General features: G+C 39.8%; 1 protein-coding gene across 2 annotated transcripts in view; it reads left to right on the top strand.

Moving 5' to 3' along the window:
- The first annotated feature begins 8,486 nt into the window (after positions 1–8,486).
- Positions 8,487–18,034, top strand: part of LOC138963815 (scavenger receptor class F member 1-like) — a 66,916-nt gene continuing 57,368 nt past the window's right edge. Inside the window, exon 1 of one of the 2 annotated variants that reach the window (XM_070335670.1) lies at positions 8,487–9,406. In XM_070335670.1, the coding sequence (XP_070191771.1) occupies positions 9,331–9,406 (76 nt within the window). In that variant the 5' untranslated portion in view covers positions 8,487–9,330. The remainder of the gene's footprint in view (positions 9,407–18,034) is intronic. The other variant, XM_070335669.1, reaches the window with a different exon arrangement.

The raw sequence follows: 18,034 nt of genomic DNA, 5'->3' as shown, positions 1-18,034 counted from the left end.
ATGCTGGCCTGTCCCAAGAAATTTCTCAATCACCCTTCTTTTCCTGCCTCTCTCACTGTCAACGAACTACCTATCTCTTTCTATCCGTCTGTCCGCAGCCTTGGCGTCACTCTCGATCCAACTCTCTCTTTCCAAAAACACATCTCTAACATCTGCAGGTCCGCCTATCTAGAGATGCGCAAGATTAGTTCAGTCCGTCACTACCTCACCACTGATGCAACCAAAACGTTAGTGTGTTCTTTAGTCCTCTCAAAGATAGATTATTGCAATTCTCTCCTGGCCGGTCTCCCTAAGTACCTTTTAGATAGACTTCAAAGGATCCAAAATAACGCTGCCCGCCTGGTCTTCAAATCTTCCAAGTATGAACACGCCACACCCCTTCTTCACTCTCTACACTGGCTGCCTATCACTAAAAGGATCGAATACAAACTCTCCTCTCTTTCTTTTGCCGTCGTTTCTGGTTCTGCCCCAGAATACTTGTCAGAACTCCTCAATCTCTACACCCCCTCTCGTCAGCTTCGCTCTGCCGCCGACACTCGACTTTTCCGACTCCCCACAGTGCAAACAAAGACAATGTGGCGAGAGGTCCTTCGCCTATCAAGCCCCTGTGACCTGGAATAGATTACCTCTGCCTCTCAGACACACAGATTCTCTCACTACATTCAAGACAAATCTCAAAACACACCTCTTCCAGCGCAAGTGATTTCCCCTCCAGCATCTCCCCACCCACCCCATCCTGCCCCACCTCACCCCCTACCCAGTGCCTAAAATAACGCGTATATACATTTTCTGCGCTTTGTGTCAGCACTGTCTGTGTGTGTGTAAATAGTACTGTTGACACGTTTTTATATAGACGCCTATTGTGGTTCATGTGCTTAGGCTGTGTATTGGATTGTCACTGTATGCCTGCATTACTAGATGTCAGTAATAATTATATGTGCTGATTGTTCTCTTTGCCTGCGTGCGTATAGTATGTTGGTTATGTTTGGTTATAGTATGTTTGTTTATGTTTGGTCGTTATTTTTGCCTGTGCGTGTATTGTATGTTTGGTCGTTTTCTTTGCCTGTGCATGTATAGTTTGTTGGTTATGTTTGGTCGGTTTCTTTGCCTGTGCGTGAAAAGTATGCTTGGTCGATGTATGTATTGTAAAGCGCTAAGAGTAGACAATTTTCTAGAATAGCGCTATAAAAGTTTGCATTATTATTATTATTATTATATCTTGTCTAACAATGAAGAAATAGCTTGCTTAACAGTGAAATTGTTAGAAGCCATACAAGGCGGGTTTTGAAGCCGTTTCAGCGGGTAATAAGACCAACAACAACAACACACACACAACGGTATATTTATGTAACTCCTTAACGCATTGCCTTCTAACTTTCGATGATTTGTGCTACCACATGTCGTAGAATACACAAGAAATCTTAAGTCATTTGAAACAATCATCACGCTGCTATACGACATGCCAAAACACACACACACACACACACACATACACACACACACACACATACACACACACACACACACACACACACACACACACACACACTCACACACACATACACACACACACTCACACACACGCACACACACACACACATACACACACACACACACACACACACACACACAGGCAGAACGTGGCGAGACAGAAGGGGACTATGCGAAGCAAAACATGGTGTGCACGGGCAAATCTTCAACCTGTATCGTTCGTTGTTCAGCCTCTATCAGAAACACAATATGATTCCTTTTTATATTTAGTCAAGTTTTGACTAAATATTTTAACGTAGAGGGGGGAATCGAGACGAGGGTCGTGGTGTATGTGTGTGTGTGTGTGTGTGTGTGTGTGTGTGTATGTGTGTGTGTGTGTGTGTGTGTGTGTGCGTGCGTGTAGAGCGATTCAGACCAAACTACTGGACCGATCTTTATGAAATTTGACATGAAAGTTCCTGGGTATGATATCCCCATACGTTTTTTTAATTTTTTTGATAAATGTCTTTGATGACGTCATATCCGGCTTTTCGTGAAAGTTGAGGCGGCACTGTCACGCCCTCATTTTTCACCAAATTGGTTGAAATTTTGGTCAAGTATTGTTCGACGAAGCCCGGACTTCGGTATTGCATTTCAGCGTGGTGGCTTAAACATTAATTAATGACTTTGGTCATTAAAAATCTGAAAATTGTAAAAAAAATATTTCTTTTATAAAACGATCCAAATTTATGTTCATCTTATTCTCCATCATTTGCTGATTCCAAAAACATATAAATATGTTATATGTGGATTAAAAACAAGCTCTGAAAATTAAATATATAAAAATTATTTTCAAAATTAAATTGTCGAAATCAATTTAAAAACACTTTCATCTTATTCCTTGTCGGTTCCTGATTCCAAAAACATATAGATATGATATGTTTGGATTAAAAACACGCTCAGAAAGTTAAAACGAAGAGAGGTACAGAAAAGCGTGCTATCCTTCTTAGCGCAACTACTACCCCGCTCTTCTTGTCAATTTCACTGCCTTTGCCATAAAAAAAAACATACCAACGCACGTCTTACCGCATTAAAGTGTACTAAATACATTACACATTGTAAATCCTTCTTTGTTAATTCGACATTTTGATTGGTCAATGCAACCACTCAGCGGTCAGGCAATCAGCGTGTCTCACCTCCAAATGGATCTGCCTCAATGTACACTTCCTGGCAAGCGTATCAATACAAGTCATGTGTTTCACGTGTCGCCAGCATGGTCTCGGTTAGATTTGAGGGTCATTTTACAAGTAGGAAATATGAAGTACCAACGAAATACCGAGACCATAAGGTATGCGAAGTGATGACGTCGGATACGTGACGTAAGTTGATGCATGAATTCTTTCGGACTACGTCAGTCAATTCCAAAGATCGCTTTTGTGATGAAAAGAATTTGTTTTGAGTTTGCTGTCCAGAAACCCGTCAAAAAAGAAGGGAAAATGTATGTGAAAAAAACCAAAACAGGAGGAGAGTGCTACGATAGGAATACAGAGACATATTTCTTGGGACTTGACCCTTGCAGGTAGGTGGACTGAAAGTAGTGTGTGAACAGAACAGAACCAATTCTGTCTGTTTACCATCGCATGAAAGCAGGAAAGAGATCGTCGTCAGATCCTTTGAATGGATAGATTTACAATTACAATATCGACCTACTGCTTTCAACATGTCGGGCTGTGCCTAAATTGTCTCACCTGTGATTTGTAAATGGAATCCCTCAGGCCTACGGCCTTCGGAATTCCATTTACAAATCACAGGTGAGACAATTTGGGCACCGCCCTCCATGTTGAAAGCAATCGGTGAATATTGTATCAATGTTCTATTGTAACGTTGGTAATCCCTCGCGAGTTTCTTTGTTTAGTGGGGCACTGAGGAAGTCTCGGCAATCCTCGACCCCCACTAAACAAAGAGAGTCTCTCGGGGTTCCCATAGAGAGTTTATAAATAGAATATCGTGTAATCTCTATACAGTGGTGTCCTTGCTTTGCAGAAATAAGATAGAGTGTATTGCACAGAGTCATGCAGGCAGAACGTGGCGAGAAAGAAGGGGAGTATGCAAAGCAAAACATGGTGTGCACGGGCATATCTTCTACCTGTATCGTTTTACAGCCTCTATTAGAAACACACTATGATTCCTTTTCTGGTGTTGTTGTTGTTGTTGTTGTTGTTGTTGTTGTTGTTGTTGTTGTTGTTCTTCTTCTTCTTCTTCTTCTTCTTCTTCTTCTTCTTCTTCTTCTTCTTCTTCTTTTTCTTCTTCTTCTTCTTCTTCTTCTTCTTCTTCTTCTTCTTCTTCTTCTTCTTCTTCTTCTTCTTCTTGTTAATGTTATTCATTTATTTTTTATTTATTCATTTATGTATCTATGTTATGCTTTTTTTATTCATTAATTTGTGTATTAATTATTCATGTATTCACTTACAGTGACAGAGAGACAAAAAGAGAGAGAGATATTGACACAGAGATTGATTGATTGATTGATTAAACTTTATTACAGAAGGATGGAGATTTTAGGCGTTGCCTAGTCTTACAATCTGTCCTTGCTAACTAACATGAATACAAAACAGACATGAAAACATTATAATAGCAAAATAGGTTGACGGCAAAAAACAAAAATCGTACATATGATAATAAATGGCATTTAAAGGCAAAGAAAAAGTTATAGTATTTGATACTATTAAATACAATAACAGCAATAGAAATATGAAAATATAAATAAATGGTAATGATGATGATGTCATAACGATAATGACAATAAAAAATATTAAAAAAAAAATAAAAAATAAAAAATAAAAAAATAAAAAATAAAAAAAATAAAAAAATAAAAAAATAAAAAAATAAAAAATCCTGAGCACTAGAAACATATGGTCCAAATGAAACAACAACGGCGAGCAAGCAAAATAGCAAACAGTAAGTCATTTGTATTTTACAAAAAATACCGACAACATAGCAAAAGGAAGAAAAGAACTACAACAAAGGATATACCAACACAACAGTAACAACAGAAACAGTAACCCTGAAAAGAGACTGCTATAAGATAACCGGTATGTATGATAACATTAGGACGGTTTAATACATCGGAGTAAACCCATTTTGAATCACCACTAGGTTACGATAACGGTGGAACGCTCCACTTGGAATTCCCACATGGGCATCTTTAAAGCACTGCGCTTACATATTCTCGCACACCTACGCGTATAGAGAGATAGAGAGAGAGAGAGAGAGAGAGAGAGAGAGAGAGAGAGAGAGAGAGAGAGAGAGAGAGAGAGAGAGAGAGAGAGAGAGAGAGAGAGAGAGAGAGAGAGAGAGAGAGAGAGAGAGAGAGAGAGAGAATGAACAAACAATGTTTTATAATATATATGTTCTGCGCGAACTTAGAATCCGGTTTCATTCTAGAATGGACCGGGTCCAGGTTGGAATTCTAACCCTGCGCAAGTACAGGGGTGCCATTCTAGAATGAAACCCTTGAATAAAGGGGGCCGTAATGTTTGTAGGTAAGACAGAGTTGTCTTCCCTTGAATTATCTCCACCTGCACCTTCCCTTTGATAAAATGGGGCTGATTTGTCTACCCCTGAAAAAATCCTTTGGCGATCTTGCGATGTCATGTCATGTCAAGAAAGTTGACACTCCTGAGTACGCAATAAACAAAGGCAGACCATAGCAAGGGGGACTACCAGGGCGGTATTGTTTGCAGGGCAGTTGTTTTTGTGATGAGAGCCGGTTGCGGCCGCTTGCAATGTCAGCGCTGTCTCCCTCTCGGAAATGTCCGGTTTTTTGACAATTTTTTTGACAGACAGACGGTCAGACCGACTAACCGACAGACAGACCAACAGAAGGACAGAGTGAGTTATAGAGCTGTTGTCACAGGTTTAAAAAAAAGTTGACATTATATCTTCACAATTCAGAAGACCAACTTCATGTATATGAATAAGATTAAAAGTTACAAGCGAGATCGGCAAAACACTGTCAGTCCGGAAATTTCCGTTCGTAGCAATCAGTGCTGAGTGCAGTGTCTCTCAAAATCGTAATCACTTTCAGAACATCACAATCCCAATTCACGATGTCTTTGAGTAAAGTGTAAAAAACCCGAGAAAAAAAAACCCCAACCAAACACACAAAAAACAAAAACAAAAAGAAAATTCACATTTGTGGCTTTGGCTGTGTGATAGTCTAACTGAAATGACTATTCCAACTTGGACCCAAATTCCAACCTTGCGCACGGCCGATTCTAGAATGGACCAGCAACAAGGGTTTCATTCTAGAATGGCACCCCTGTACTTGCGCAGGGTTAGAATTCCAACCTGGACCCGGTCCATTCTAGAATGAAACCGGATTCTAAGTTCGCGCAGAACATATATACGATGCAGGTTTACGGTTGAATGGAAAGAACAGAAACATATTGCCGTAAAAGAAGAATAAGAATAAGAATAAGAATAAGAATACTTTATTATCTCATAGAGAAATTCAGGCGTGGTACATAACAATAATACAAACAGGACATTGTTTTTACATAAGACATATAGCACTATATAACAGGGCAGGTTATAAACACACCTCCCACATACCTTTCTGGCCATTCCTTGCATTGTGCTTACGCATTCAGTCATGAACACATCCATGTCTCACTTACACATCGCACACATGGACATTCTTATACGCTCAACTTACCCATTCACACATGGACATTCGACCACGCTCCACTTACACATTCTTATACGCTCCACTTACACATTCACACATGGGCATTCTTATATGGTCCACTTACACATTCCCACATGGACATTCGACTACGCCCACTTACACATTCCCACATGGACATCTTTAAAGCACTGCGCTTACATATTCTCGCACACCTACGCGTATAACGGACTATGGCTAAACATCATTGCAAAAAATCATAGCATACAATATATCACAGACAAAAATACGGACGTATAGGGAATAGGACGTCAACAAGATGAGTGTCAGTTTGACATTTTGAAAGCTTTCCTCTTTACTTAAGGACAATCGTATTAAAGTTGAACAAGCACTGGTGGAAAGGCGAGTGTTATATTAAACGCTTTGAATGATATTAAGTTCTGAATGCATGTATTCAAACTAACTGCATGAGAGCTGAATGGAGTAAACCCTGAAAGCGTGACATAACTGACAATGATTCAAACCAGGAAGGAAACTATTTTAGTTTTGAAGGTTGGCAGAACAGTGGGGTAGGGGAGGGCGGAAGGGGGTGGGGGTATTGGGGTTCACTATATGTGCTGCTTTGAATCACGGTATGCTTTTCATGCAGTCATGGTGGCAGTTGTGTAGCTGCATGCACTAAACCTCTGTTGATATGTGTATGAGTCTATGTAAAAGTACGCTCTTGTATTTCATGAAGAGTTATAATGGGCACAAACATGAAACAAGAATTGTACTTTTAAATACTGGGTACTTTGCTTAAAATAAGCATTATATGCTTGAGTTAGTAATCGTAAAATCCATGCATTGTTTCTTGTCATGATACAAATTGAATACAGTTTTGTTTAAACCAAATACTGGATAAAATTGTTCTATTATTTGTTTGGTGTTTTGAGGCATGGATTATAGTTACTACAACCTCAAAACACGAACCCCCACACTCACCCACCCCGTCCATCCTCACCCCCTCCTTCCACCTTCCCCACGAAAGTGTAGACCAGACCATGGGACTTGCGCATACAGAATACACGTAACGCTCTTGTGCACAAACATGAGCTCCCGATATGCAAACATTTCTTAATAATGAATATGTGCTTAACAGAATACACTAAAACCTTTTGACTGTGGCTGGCAATTCGCCTGCTTGGTTTTGTTTGGAGTGTCGATGCACACTGAAAAGTGGAAAGAGTTTAAAGTCATTTAAGAAAAAAAAACGCTTTTGTCGTCGCCATTGTATAAATGCTTTGCTTTTGTCACAAAAAGCCACTTCACACTAACGCCGCTGCTATTTTTGATCAATCTTTTCACCCAAATGTTGCAAACGGCTCTGTAGTCCTGTATTTAACTTTCTTGTCGGGCGCGTAGGCAGATCCGTAGAGGTGGTCTACTCAGTGGCCGAGGTCTTGACAAATATATAGCGGCTTTACGCATATGCACAGAGCGTACGAACAACGTAACTTTAAAACAGAATGGTCATGACGCGTGCGAAGTGTGCAACATTCGGCGTAACGCTACGACAGCAGCTGCTCCCTTGTCGTAAGTCGTTAAGTTGTATACGCATGTCGAAGAAACAAGAGTATTGACACCGTTTTCTTAATAGTATTTAACGCTGTTGTTAAAACTAAGTACCCTGAACAATTAACCTCTATGCTTTGAAGTCAAAGTCACAGCGCCCGTGTACAAGAAATACACACACAATCGTTTCGTGTTTAAATGTCGATTCCTTCTGTTAACTTTATGTTCATGTTGAGTGGTCATAACTGCATAAAGGGATGTTCACGGAGAGAGATAAGTTAGGACACTGAGCTTATATTTTATGTTTTTAACATACGAATAAATAAATAAACATAATTGTCAATGCCCGAAAATGTCTGCTTTCCGTCATGATGGTGGCCATGTAAGACCGCAACACGACAAAAAGGGAAAACGGGTTTTCCCGTTTTGGACCCAAACTAAGTTACGCATTTGCGGAGCTACAAATTGCGTAACCTATTAGAACTTCATCCGTAACCTCTTTCATTTGCAAAATCGACATTACGTGGAAACAAAAATTAACCTGAAGACTGGATTTTAAACGCTTGCAAAAAGATTGTGTTGGTACACTAATCAATACGGCATAACCTACAACTTGCTTTTACCTTCCACAAAGAACAGCAGTGCAAATGTTTCTGACACAATAGGTGTGAGTAATGCAGTGTCAAACATTGACTAAAATGTGTCGATTTTATTTATTTTATTTTATCTTATTTTCAAATTTGCTTCTAATTTCACATTAAATGAAGCATTATATCAAAGCTATTATTTCAATTGTGTCTGTCATGAGTTTTCTCGTAAAGCTTTTTCCGTCACTACATACGCTGAGTTGTGTCTTCTGTTTAAATATGGTAAGAGTCAGCATTTGAAAGCAAAAGACCATCTGATTAATATTCAATTCTGAGGTCAGTGTGCCTGAGTGATCTCAGATTTGAATGAATATTTGACGGGCGCAGTGGCGTAGTGATAGGACATCGGCCTACTAATCGGAAGGTCGTGAGTTCAAATCCCGGCCGCTGCCACCTGGTGGGTTGAGGGTGGAGATTGTTCCGATCTCCCAGGTCAACGTATGTGCAGATCTGCTAGTGCCTAATCTCCCTTCGTGTGTACACGCAAGCACAAGGCCAAGTGCGCAGGGAAAAAATCCTGTAATCCATGTAAGATTTCAGTGGGTAATGGAAACACGAAAATTATCAGCATGCTTCCTCCGAAAGCGGCGTATGGCTGCCTAAATGGCGGGGTAAAAACGGTCACACACGTACAAATCCACTCGTGCTAAAATATGAGTGAACTTGGGAGTTTCAGCCCATGAACAAAGAAGAAGAAGAAGAAGAAATATTTCATGAAGGTGAAATAGCCAAAAGACACTGATCAAAAAGCCATATCATGATATGCAGTGTATGCTGTCCCAACCTTTTCCTACGCCCCTGGCCCTGGGTGTATTTATAGCCAGGGTTGTCTGACGGGATTCTTCTTCTCTTTTAGCAACGTAACTCAGAGCGAGTAGCAGTGCAGTGAATTGTTGGACCTGCTAACTCTTGTTTACTTGATTTACCGTAAATGTTTTTTGTATTTTGTTTAGATAGTAGTGGAAATGTGAGATGACAATGCATTCCAGAGGCCTCTTGTTACTCGTGTCTTTGTGTTGTACAATTATCACAGCTGACCAAAATAATGGTGAGTACAACCTTTTTGCTGTCATTGATTTCACATTTTAAGAATACTCTATGATGTACAACTATTTGAGCATGACTTTACTTCTTGCCTATAGTATCTTCACTGACTCAACCTCTCTCCTCCGTCTTGCCTTGTGTGTGTGTGTGTATGTGTGTGTGTGTGTGTGTGTGTGTGTGTGTGTGTGTGTGTGTGTGTGTGTGTGTGTGTGTGTGTGTGTGTGTGTGTGTGTGTGTGTATGTGTGTGTGCTTGTATGTCTGTCTGTCTGTCTGTATGTCAATGTGTCTATGTGTATGTCTGTGTGTATGTCCGCATGTGTGTGTGTGTGTGTGTGTGTGTGTGTGTGTGTGTGTGTGTGTGTGTGTGTGTGTGTGTGTGTGTGTGAAAAATGTACTTCCTGGTTGGTCGTTTTAAAGGACCGATCTCAAAGAAAAAGGTATGGTTTTGTTTTTTTGCTTGAACTGTTCTGAAATTAAAGAACAAAACAAACAAAAAACAAGCTTGCCTGTGAAAGAGGAAGAATACATACTTGCATTAAGTGGATTGCAATAGATAGTTAAAGGTATAGTACTATAGTCTCACAGGGCGGGGAACGTACGTGTAGTTGCTCTACAGAGCTGTTCACAATAGTAACACATTTTACAACTGTTAATTAGGGTGGCTTACATTTAAATGAATAAGTTTGGTGAAGAAAATACCTTGTTTATGAACATTATTTATTGAATGTTATCGTACAGAGGGAATACTTTTTTCCCCACCTCTCCATTGCTTTGCCGGGATCTCTCTCTCTCTCTCTCTCTCTCTCTCTCTCTCTCTCTCTCTCTCTCTCTCTCTCTCTCTCTCTCTCTCTCTCTCTCTCTCTCTCTCTCTCTCGATCTCTCTCTTTTTCTCTGTCTCTCTTTCTCTCTCTCTCTATCTCTCTATCTCTGTCTCTCTCTATCTCTCTCTCAGTCTCTCTCTCTCTCTCTCTCTCTCTCTCTCTCTCTCTCTCTCTCTCTCTCTCTCTCTCTCTCTCTCGGAGACCGACGCGGCCAGCTGTGTCTATCTATATCGTCCAATCTCACAGCACAGTCCACGCCCATAATGCTCAAGCTCTACTTTTTTACTTCCTCAGTCAGAGTCGCCGAAGTTTCTAGAGTCAGGGTTTCTTTTGCAAGTAAAATACTGAGGAGTTCAGAGAATATAGCAGTATTTGAATAAGGCGCTGTAGGACAGCTGGAGATAACTCCAAAGTTACACATACGATGGAGCGAGCCAGAGTTACTCAACTAGTGCTGTGTTTTGTTGCTTGATATCGTGGGTGGTAAACCAGCAATTGGGAAAGGGTTACTTTCTCTCTCTTTCTGTCTCTCTCTGTCTCTCTCTCTGTCTCTGTCTCTGTCTCTGTCTCTCTGTCTCTCTCTCTCTCTCTCTCTCTCTCTCTCTCTCTCTCTCTCTCTCGGAGACCGACGCGGGTAGCTGTGTCTATCTATATCGTCCAATCTCAAAGCACAGTCCACGCCCACAAGCGGTCTCAAACATTCTGTCAATGCCAAGACTTTTAAAGACAGATATTTCTCATTCCTTACACAAGGCACATTTCGTTCTCACTTAGCCTGTACATGTTTATATTGTTGATGCCTTATTTGTACCTTTTACACGTTTCAGTAGATAAATGTACCTAATTAATTTCATAACATGACTTATGTAACGATGCTACATTGCTATTACTTGCAACGTAGTTGCTTCATTGACTCCTCAGTTTCACGGATTTTTTCTTCCCTCGAAGTTTCACACGTTTTTTGTTGCTTGAAACAGTTTTCATTATACCTTTGACAATAATATGTCATGTTCGTTTGTATGTATATTTTTGTTTGTTTGTTTAGTCTGTTAATCGTTTGCTTGTTTGTCGTTTGTTTTTATTACTTCTTTAATTGATATTCCAACATTTTTAAAACGTATTATCATTAGATTAAACCCTCCCATGGGCGAGGGCTGGATGTAAAAAATCACCTGTTTGCTTATGCCATTACCCTCGTTAATAAAGAATGTGTCATTTGTCTCTCTCCTCTCTCTCTCTCTCTCTCTCTCTCTCTCTCTCTCTCTCTCTCTCTCTCTCTCTCTCTCTCTCTCTCTCTCTCTCTCTCTGTCTCTGCCTCTCTCTCTCCCTCTTTCTCTTTCTCTCTCTCCTTCTCTCTCTCCCTCTTTCTCTCTCTCTCTCTCTATCTCTCTCTCTCTCTCTCTCTTTTTTTTTCTGCCTTTTAGTGACCTTTGTGCATCATATGACTTGGTCGGACTTGTGTGACCATAAATCATTGTGTTTTATTTGACTTGATCGGACCCACCGACTTTGAGTGACCTTTGTGCATCATATGAATTGGTCGGACTCGTGTGACCATAAACCATTGTGTATTAATTGACTTGGTCGGACCCGTGTGACCGTGTGACCATAGCGATCAAAGTGCCTTTATTAGTTATACTTGCACGCTGTATGTTTTATTATGTTTTTACCGACAGCCATTGCTAGTGATTTTAATTAGCTGCTGCCGTATTTCTTGAGTTGTTCTTGCTTATTTGCTTTAATTCTTTGTTTGAAGTTTTCGTGTATTCCTTCTTCTTGTGTTTGATAATGCTGCATGTTGGTCATTTAAATGTTCACCATCTAGATGCCAATGTACAAGACATATATGCAATTTTCTACACAGCGCAACCCCCGTGTACCACTTATACGGCATCACCGAATCACGCTTACACGACAGCATCCCCGATACCCGCATCCGTACCCCTGATTATGACGTCATACGTCGTGATTCCCGTCGTACGGGTGAAAATGGCATCGCTGCTTACATCCACTCTTCCATTGTTCAATACACGCGTAGAAGACCTGACTTAGAACACAAAGACATTGAAGGCATGTGGCTAGAGTTTAAACTAAAGGACACAGCCCCTTCTACTCTTGTTTGTTTTCTTTACAGAAAGCCTTCTGCCATTGGTGACTGGTACGATGACCTTATCAAGATGATAGATACAGTGTATAAATGTAAACCTCACGCAGACATCCTGTTACTCGGGGACTTTAATATTGACTCATCACTAGGTTTCAAGCAGCTTATAACTTTACCTACTAGAGTCACAGAAACTTCATCTACTTTGCTTGATCACATCTACTCAAACAACCACTCCTCAGTACTAAATGCTTCACTCGCAGATCTTAGCATTAGTGATCATTCTCCAATATTCTGTACTAAAACCACTAAAATGCCAAAATCAAATCATAAAGGTCACACAGTCATATCTTTTCGATCCTTTAAACATTTTGATCGTGATTCCTTCCTGTCCGATCTAAACGTAGCACGATTTGACCAAGTTTTCAACCACACGGTCCCTGATCAAGCATTAGAATGTTGGTATGACACCCTATTACCTATAATAAACAAGCACGCACCTATAAAGAAAACAAGAGTAAAACATCCTAAACTTCCACCCTGGATGTCAGATAAAATAACTGAAGCCATGGATCAGCGTGACCTGTTAAAAAAAACTAAACAATTCCAAGATTATAAAACAGCTAGAAATAGGTTAAAAAACATGGTTCGTGACTCAAAGAAAGCTTACTTTAATAAACTCGTTGAGAATAACCGGGATATCTCGCAGATCTGGCGTGCACTAAATTCACTCATCAGAGGTTCCACCTCTAACTCCACCCAGATCCCCCGTCACTTAACGCCAGACATCTTTAACTCTCACTTTTCGTCTGTAGCTACCTCTCTTAGCAACCCTGACAATGCCTCTCCCAACAACTCTGACAATCTATCCCTCTACTGCAAACAAAAGACGGCGAATAAAGCACCCTTTCAAATCCTACCCATTGCAGTGCACGAATTAGGACGACTGATTTCACAACTTCAGAACAAAAAATCTTCAGGACCTGATGAAATCAGCAACCACTTATTAAAACTCTCCCTTCCTTACACAGTTGACTCTCTCACATATATCTTCAATCTCTGCATACAGCGCAATACCTTTCCGCAAGCACTAAAGAAAGCTAAAGTTATTCCTCTCCCCAAATCCAAAAACACTTCTGATGTTAGCAACTACCGCCCTATTTCCTTACTCTCAGTACTATCAAAGCTTCTTGAAAGACATATTCACATTAATCTCACAAAATACATGGACCGTTTGGCCCTTTTCCACCCCTTGCAGTCTGGTTTCCGCAGTAACCACTCATGTTCTACTGCGCTCTCGCTTTTGACAGACAAATGTCTGTCAGCCATAAATTCCTCCCAGCTCTCTGGGGTCGTATACTTAGATTTTTCTAAGGCCTTTGACCTCGTTGATCATAAAATTCTCCTCAACAAATTATCACTATATCTCAATGGATCTGACTCTCTGTCTTTCTTTCAGTCTTTCCTTGAAAACCGATCGCAACAAGTCTATGTACATGGTGCGTACTCAAGAGAGGAATCCGTGTTATATGGAGTACCCCAGGGCTCTGTCTTAGGTCCTATTCTTTTCTGTATTTACGTTAATGACCTTCCACTTCACTTCTCTGACAACTCAGTAGAATGCCACATGCTCGCTGATGACACAACACTACGGACACAAAATAGACGCCTTGACAATATTCAACAATCTCTTCAGCACACCCTTAGAGACATCTCACAATGGTGCTCTGAAAACAACATGGTCCTAAACCCTCTGAAATCTAAATCAATGGTAATTACAACGCGCCAGAAGCATCAGTTGTCCACCCTCTCACTAGATCTCACCATCAACAGAAACTCAATAGAAAAGGTTAGCGAACACAAACTGCTAGGCGTGATTATCGATGATAAGCTTAGATGGCATTCCCACATTGAACATCTGTGTAAACGCGTTTCAAGAAATTTATTCCTACTTTCAAAACTTCAGTCAGTGATAACTTTAGACGCCCGAAAAATGTTCTACAACGCCCACATCAAACCTCACATTGATTATGCCTCTGTCATCTGGGATGGCTGTAGTGATGCATTATTCAAAACTATAAATTCTCGTCATCGAAGGTCAGCTAAACTCATTCTGCCTGACCCATCACTAACTACTGACGCAAAACTGACAGCCCTCAATATAGCTCAACTTAAACAACAGCTTTTATTTAATAAATCAGTTTTCATGCACAAGATCCTACGTGACCAAGCACCCGAATATCTAACTCACTTGTTTCAATCAACTCCTTCTCGGTATTCCACCTTCAAGCATAATCTGGCCTGGCCGAAGCCACGCATTGACATATTTAAAACTAGTCTTTCATACTCGGGAGCCTATGTCTGGAACTCCCTACCTACATGCTTAAAATCGATCAGTAACCTTAAAACATTCAAAACACATCTCCAAAAATACATTCAAACATCACTTTAATGTGATGTGCCTGGTTGCTCAAACGTATGTATGCCTTCTATCCTTCTGAAATGTGCATGTGTGTGTCTTGCGTCAACTTGGTGTGTGTTCTGATAATGTATGGTTGTATTGCCCGTATTGTGATATCTGTATATCACATGTCTGTAAAGAATGATCTTATTCTTATATTACTATTATTGCGTGTGTCTGCGTTTCATCATAAAAAGTTTCTTCCTATGTATTCCCATTTCGATTATAACCATTTTGCTTAGATCAGGGCTAGCTGTAAGAAAGGACCTACGGACCTAATGCTATCTTTCCTGTCATAAAGTTCAAAGTTCAAAGTTCTCTCTCTCTCTCTCTCTCTCTCTCTCTCTCTCTCTCTCTCTCTCTCTCTCTCTCTCTCTCTCTCTCTAATAAAGGAATAAAGTGACAGAATTAACACGTCAAGCAAAAGCAAATTACTTTAATACATTAATCGAGGACAAGAAAGATATTGCAACTGTTTGGCGTGCTGTTAATAACATATTAGGTAAATCTAAACAGAACTCAAATCGGTCTGCCACAACCATCTCCCCTGAAGATTTTAATAACCATTTTTTGTCCCTTGCCAATAGGCTAAATGAATCTGCAAAATGCGACAGTCCTGATTCTGACCTTGAAGTCTCTCTCACAAAATTACATGATTTTTGCAATGACAAATGTAAACCGGACGATTTTTTTACTATTCCAGACATGGCAGTGCATGAGGTAGGTAAGGCGCTAGAAGGCCTTGAGAATAAAAAGTCCATGGGTCCTGACAAGATTCCTCCTTACTTGGCCAAATTAGCTCTACCATATATTGTGGAGCCACTCACCTATGCGTATAATCTCTGCATAAAGCAAAATACTGTACCTAGTTTACTAAAAAGAGCAAAAGTAATTCCACTCCATAAAGGCGGAAATGTATCCGACCCAAATAATTTTAGACCCATTTCCTTATTACCCATTTTATCCAAACCATTGGAAAAACATATTCACAAACATTTGCTCGCGTACATAGAAAGCAGAAACCTTTTCCATCAATTTCAATCTGGTTTTCGAACAAATCACTCTTGTCACAGCGCCCTTACCACGCTATGCGACACCTGGTTGTCTGCAACAAACCGATCTGAAATCAGTGGTGCTGTGTTTCTCGACTTTAAAAAAGCGTTTGATCTTGTTGATCATTCAATTTTACTGAAGAAATTACAGTTGTATCTCAGAAACAGTTCAGTGTGTAACTTTTTTGCTTCCTATTTACAGGACAGATCTCAATATACTGCCCTAAACTGTAAAATATCTACTGAGGAGACTGTGAAATGCGGGGTGCCTCAAGGGTCAGTGCTTGGGCCGATCTTGTTCTGTCTGTATATCAATGATCTGCCACTGCACATTTCTGACAATAATGTAAGAAGTGATTTTTTTGCTGACGATTCTTCTCTTCACTCAAGTGGAAAGTCTGTTACAGTAATAGAGTCCTCCCTTCAAACAGCTTTAAACGATGTAAATAACTGGTGTAGTGCTAATGCTATGCTTGTCCATCCAATAAAAACTAAAAGTATGGTAATTGAAACCAGACAAAAACATCAGATTTCTCCACTCAAACTAAATCTTACTATTGGTACGCAATCAATTGAACAAGTTCAACAGCATCGCGTTTTAGGGGTAATTCTTGATTGTGAATTCAAGTGGCAGGCACAAATACAGCATATTTGCAAGAAAGTAGCCAAGAACGTTTTCCTCCTATCCAAGTTAAAGCAATATACCGACAGAAGGACTCTGGAAATGTTCCACCATGCTCATGTAATGCCTCACATCAATTATGTTTCGACGCTCTGGGATGGCAGCAGTGATGTCCACTTGAAAAAGTTAGACTCTCTCTATCGTCGCTCGGCTAAACTCATCGTAAAGGATAATGCCTCAACAGATATGAAATTAAAAATGCTTAACTTTCTTCCACTGGAAAAGCATCTCAAGTTAAACAAAGCCATTTTCATGCATAAATTGTATCACGGTAAAGTGCCGATTTACATTACATCATTATTTAATAAAGCTACCCACAGATATGGGTCGGTCAACTTGATCCCACCAATTCCACGAATTGACCTGTATAAGACCAGTCTTGCTTTTTCGGGTACTTCAGTTTGGAATTCACTTCCATCATCCTTTAAGCACCTAAAGTCATTAAAAAGTTTTAAAAAATGTGTAAAAAACCACTTAATGTCTGAGTAGTTTAACGCCTTTTGACTTACCAAACTTAGTATTACGTCAAAAATATGCTGTGCATTGTATATTCTGAACATATTTTTGTTACTCTATTGCTACATGTTCGATTGCCACCAGCTTGTATTTATAATTACCTGCATAGTATGCATTTGATTTTATGAATAACCACATATGTATGCTCGTCATGCCTCATCTTTATCATCATCATCATCATTATCATCATCATTATCGTCATCATCATCATCATCGTCATCTTTATTATCACGTTTTCCGACCTCCTTTTGTTGGTTAACTTTTTAACTTTTTAATTTTTAATTTTTTTTTTAATTATATAATTGTGTGTCTATGCGTCCCAAGGACAGATTGTAAGAAAAGGCGTAGCCTTAAATCTAAATCCTTGTAAAATAAAGTTCAATTCAATTCAATTCTCTCTCTCTCTCTCTCTCTCTCTCTCTCTCTCTCTCTCTCTCTCTCTCTCTCTCTCTCTCTCTCTCTCTCTCTCTCTCTCTCTCTATCTCTCTGATTCTGTTTCTCTGACCAGTCGCATTTTAGCGAGTCTGTTATTTCATTTTGTTTAGGAATATATTGGTTGGATATATTGTGTGAATGAATTAAAAATGCCGAAGGCGCAGCGTGCTCTATGTTGTGCATTATCTGGCAGTATTTCATGATTTTGTTTCTTTGCAACAATTAGTCTGATTGTGCTGTTACCTATTTGATTCAACAGACCTTCATCAACGTAAATATTTGTAGTTATTGGTTCTACCGAGGGGGTGTTTGTCCAGCTATTGATAATTGCGTGGATTATGTAGAGGTTACATGCCGAGTCTCAGTGGTTATTAAAAATAATGGTCGAAGTTAGCGGATCATGAAAAATGCGAGCTTTAGCGAGCTTTTTCATGACCGCGAACTGAGACCATTATTTTTTATAATCACTGAGACGAGGTGTGTAACCTCTTTATTCTTCCTTTCTTCAGTTATTCAAAGAAAAGAGGAGTTTTTTTGCGAAAGTTTGATCGAATCCTATT

This window comes from Littorina saxatilis, linkage group LG4 (assembly GCF_037325665.1).
Source record: "Littorina saxatilis isolate snail1 linkage group LG4, US_GU_Lsax_2.0, whole genome shotgun sequence".
Lineage (NCBI taxonomy): Eukaryota > Metazoa > Mollusca > Gastropoda > Littorinimorpha > Littorinidae > Littorina > Littorina saxatilis.
The sequence above is the reverse complement of the archived record's forward strand: the minus strand, read 5'-3'. Positions and strand labels throughout refer to the sequence as shown.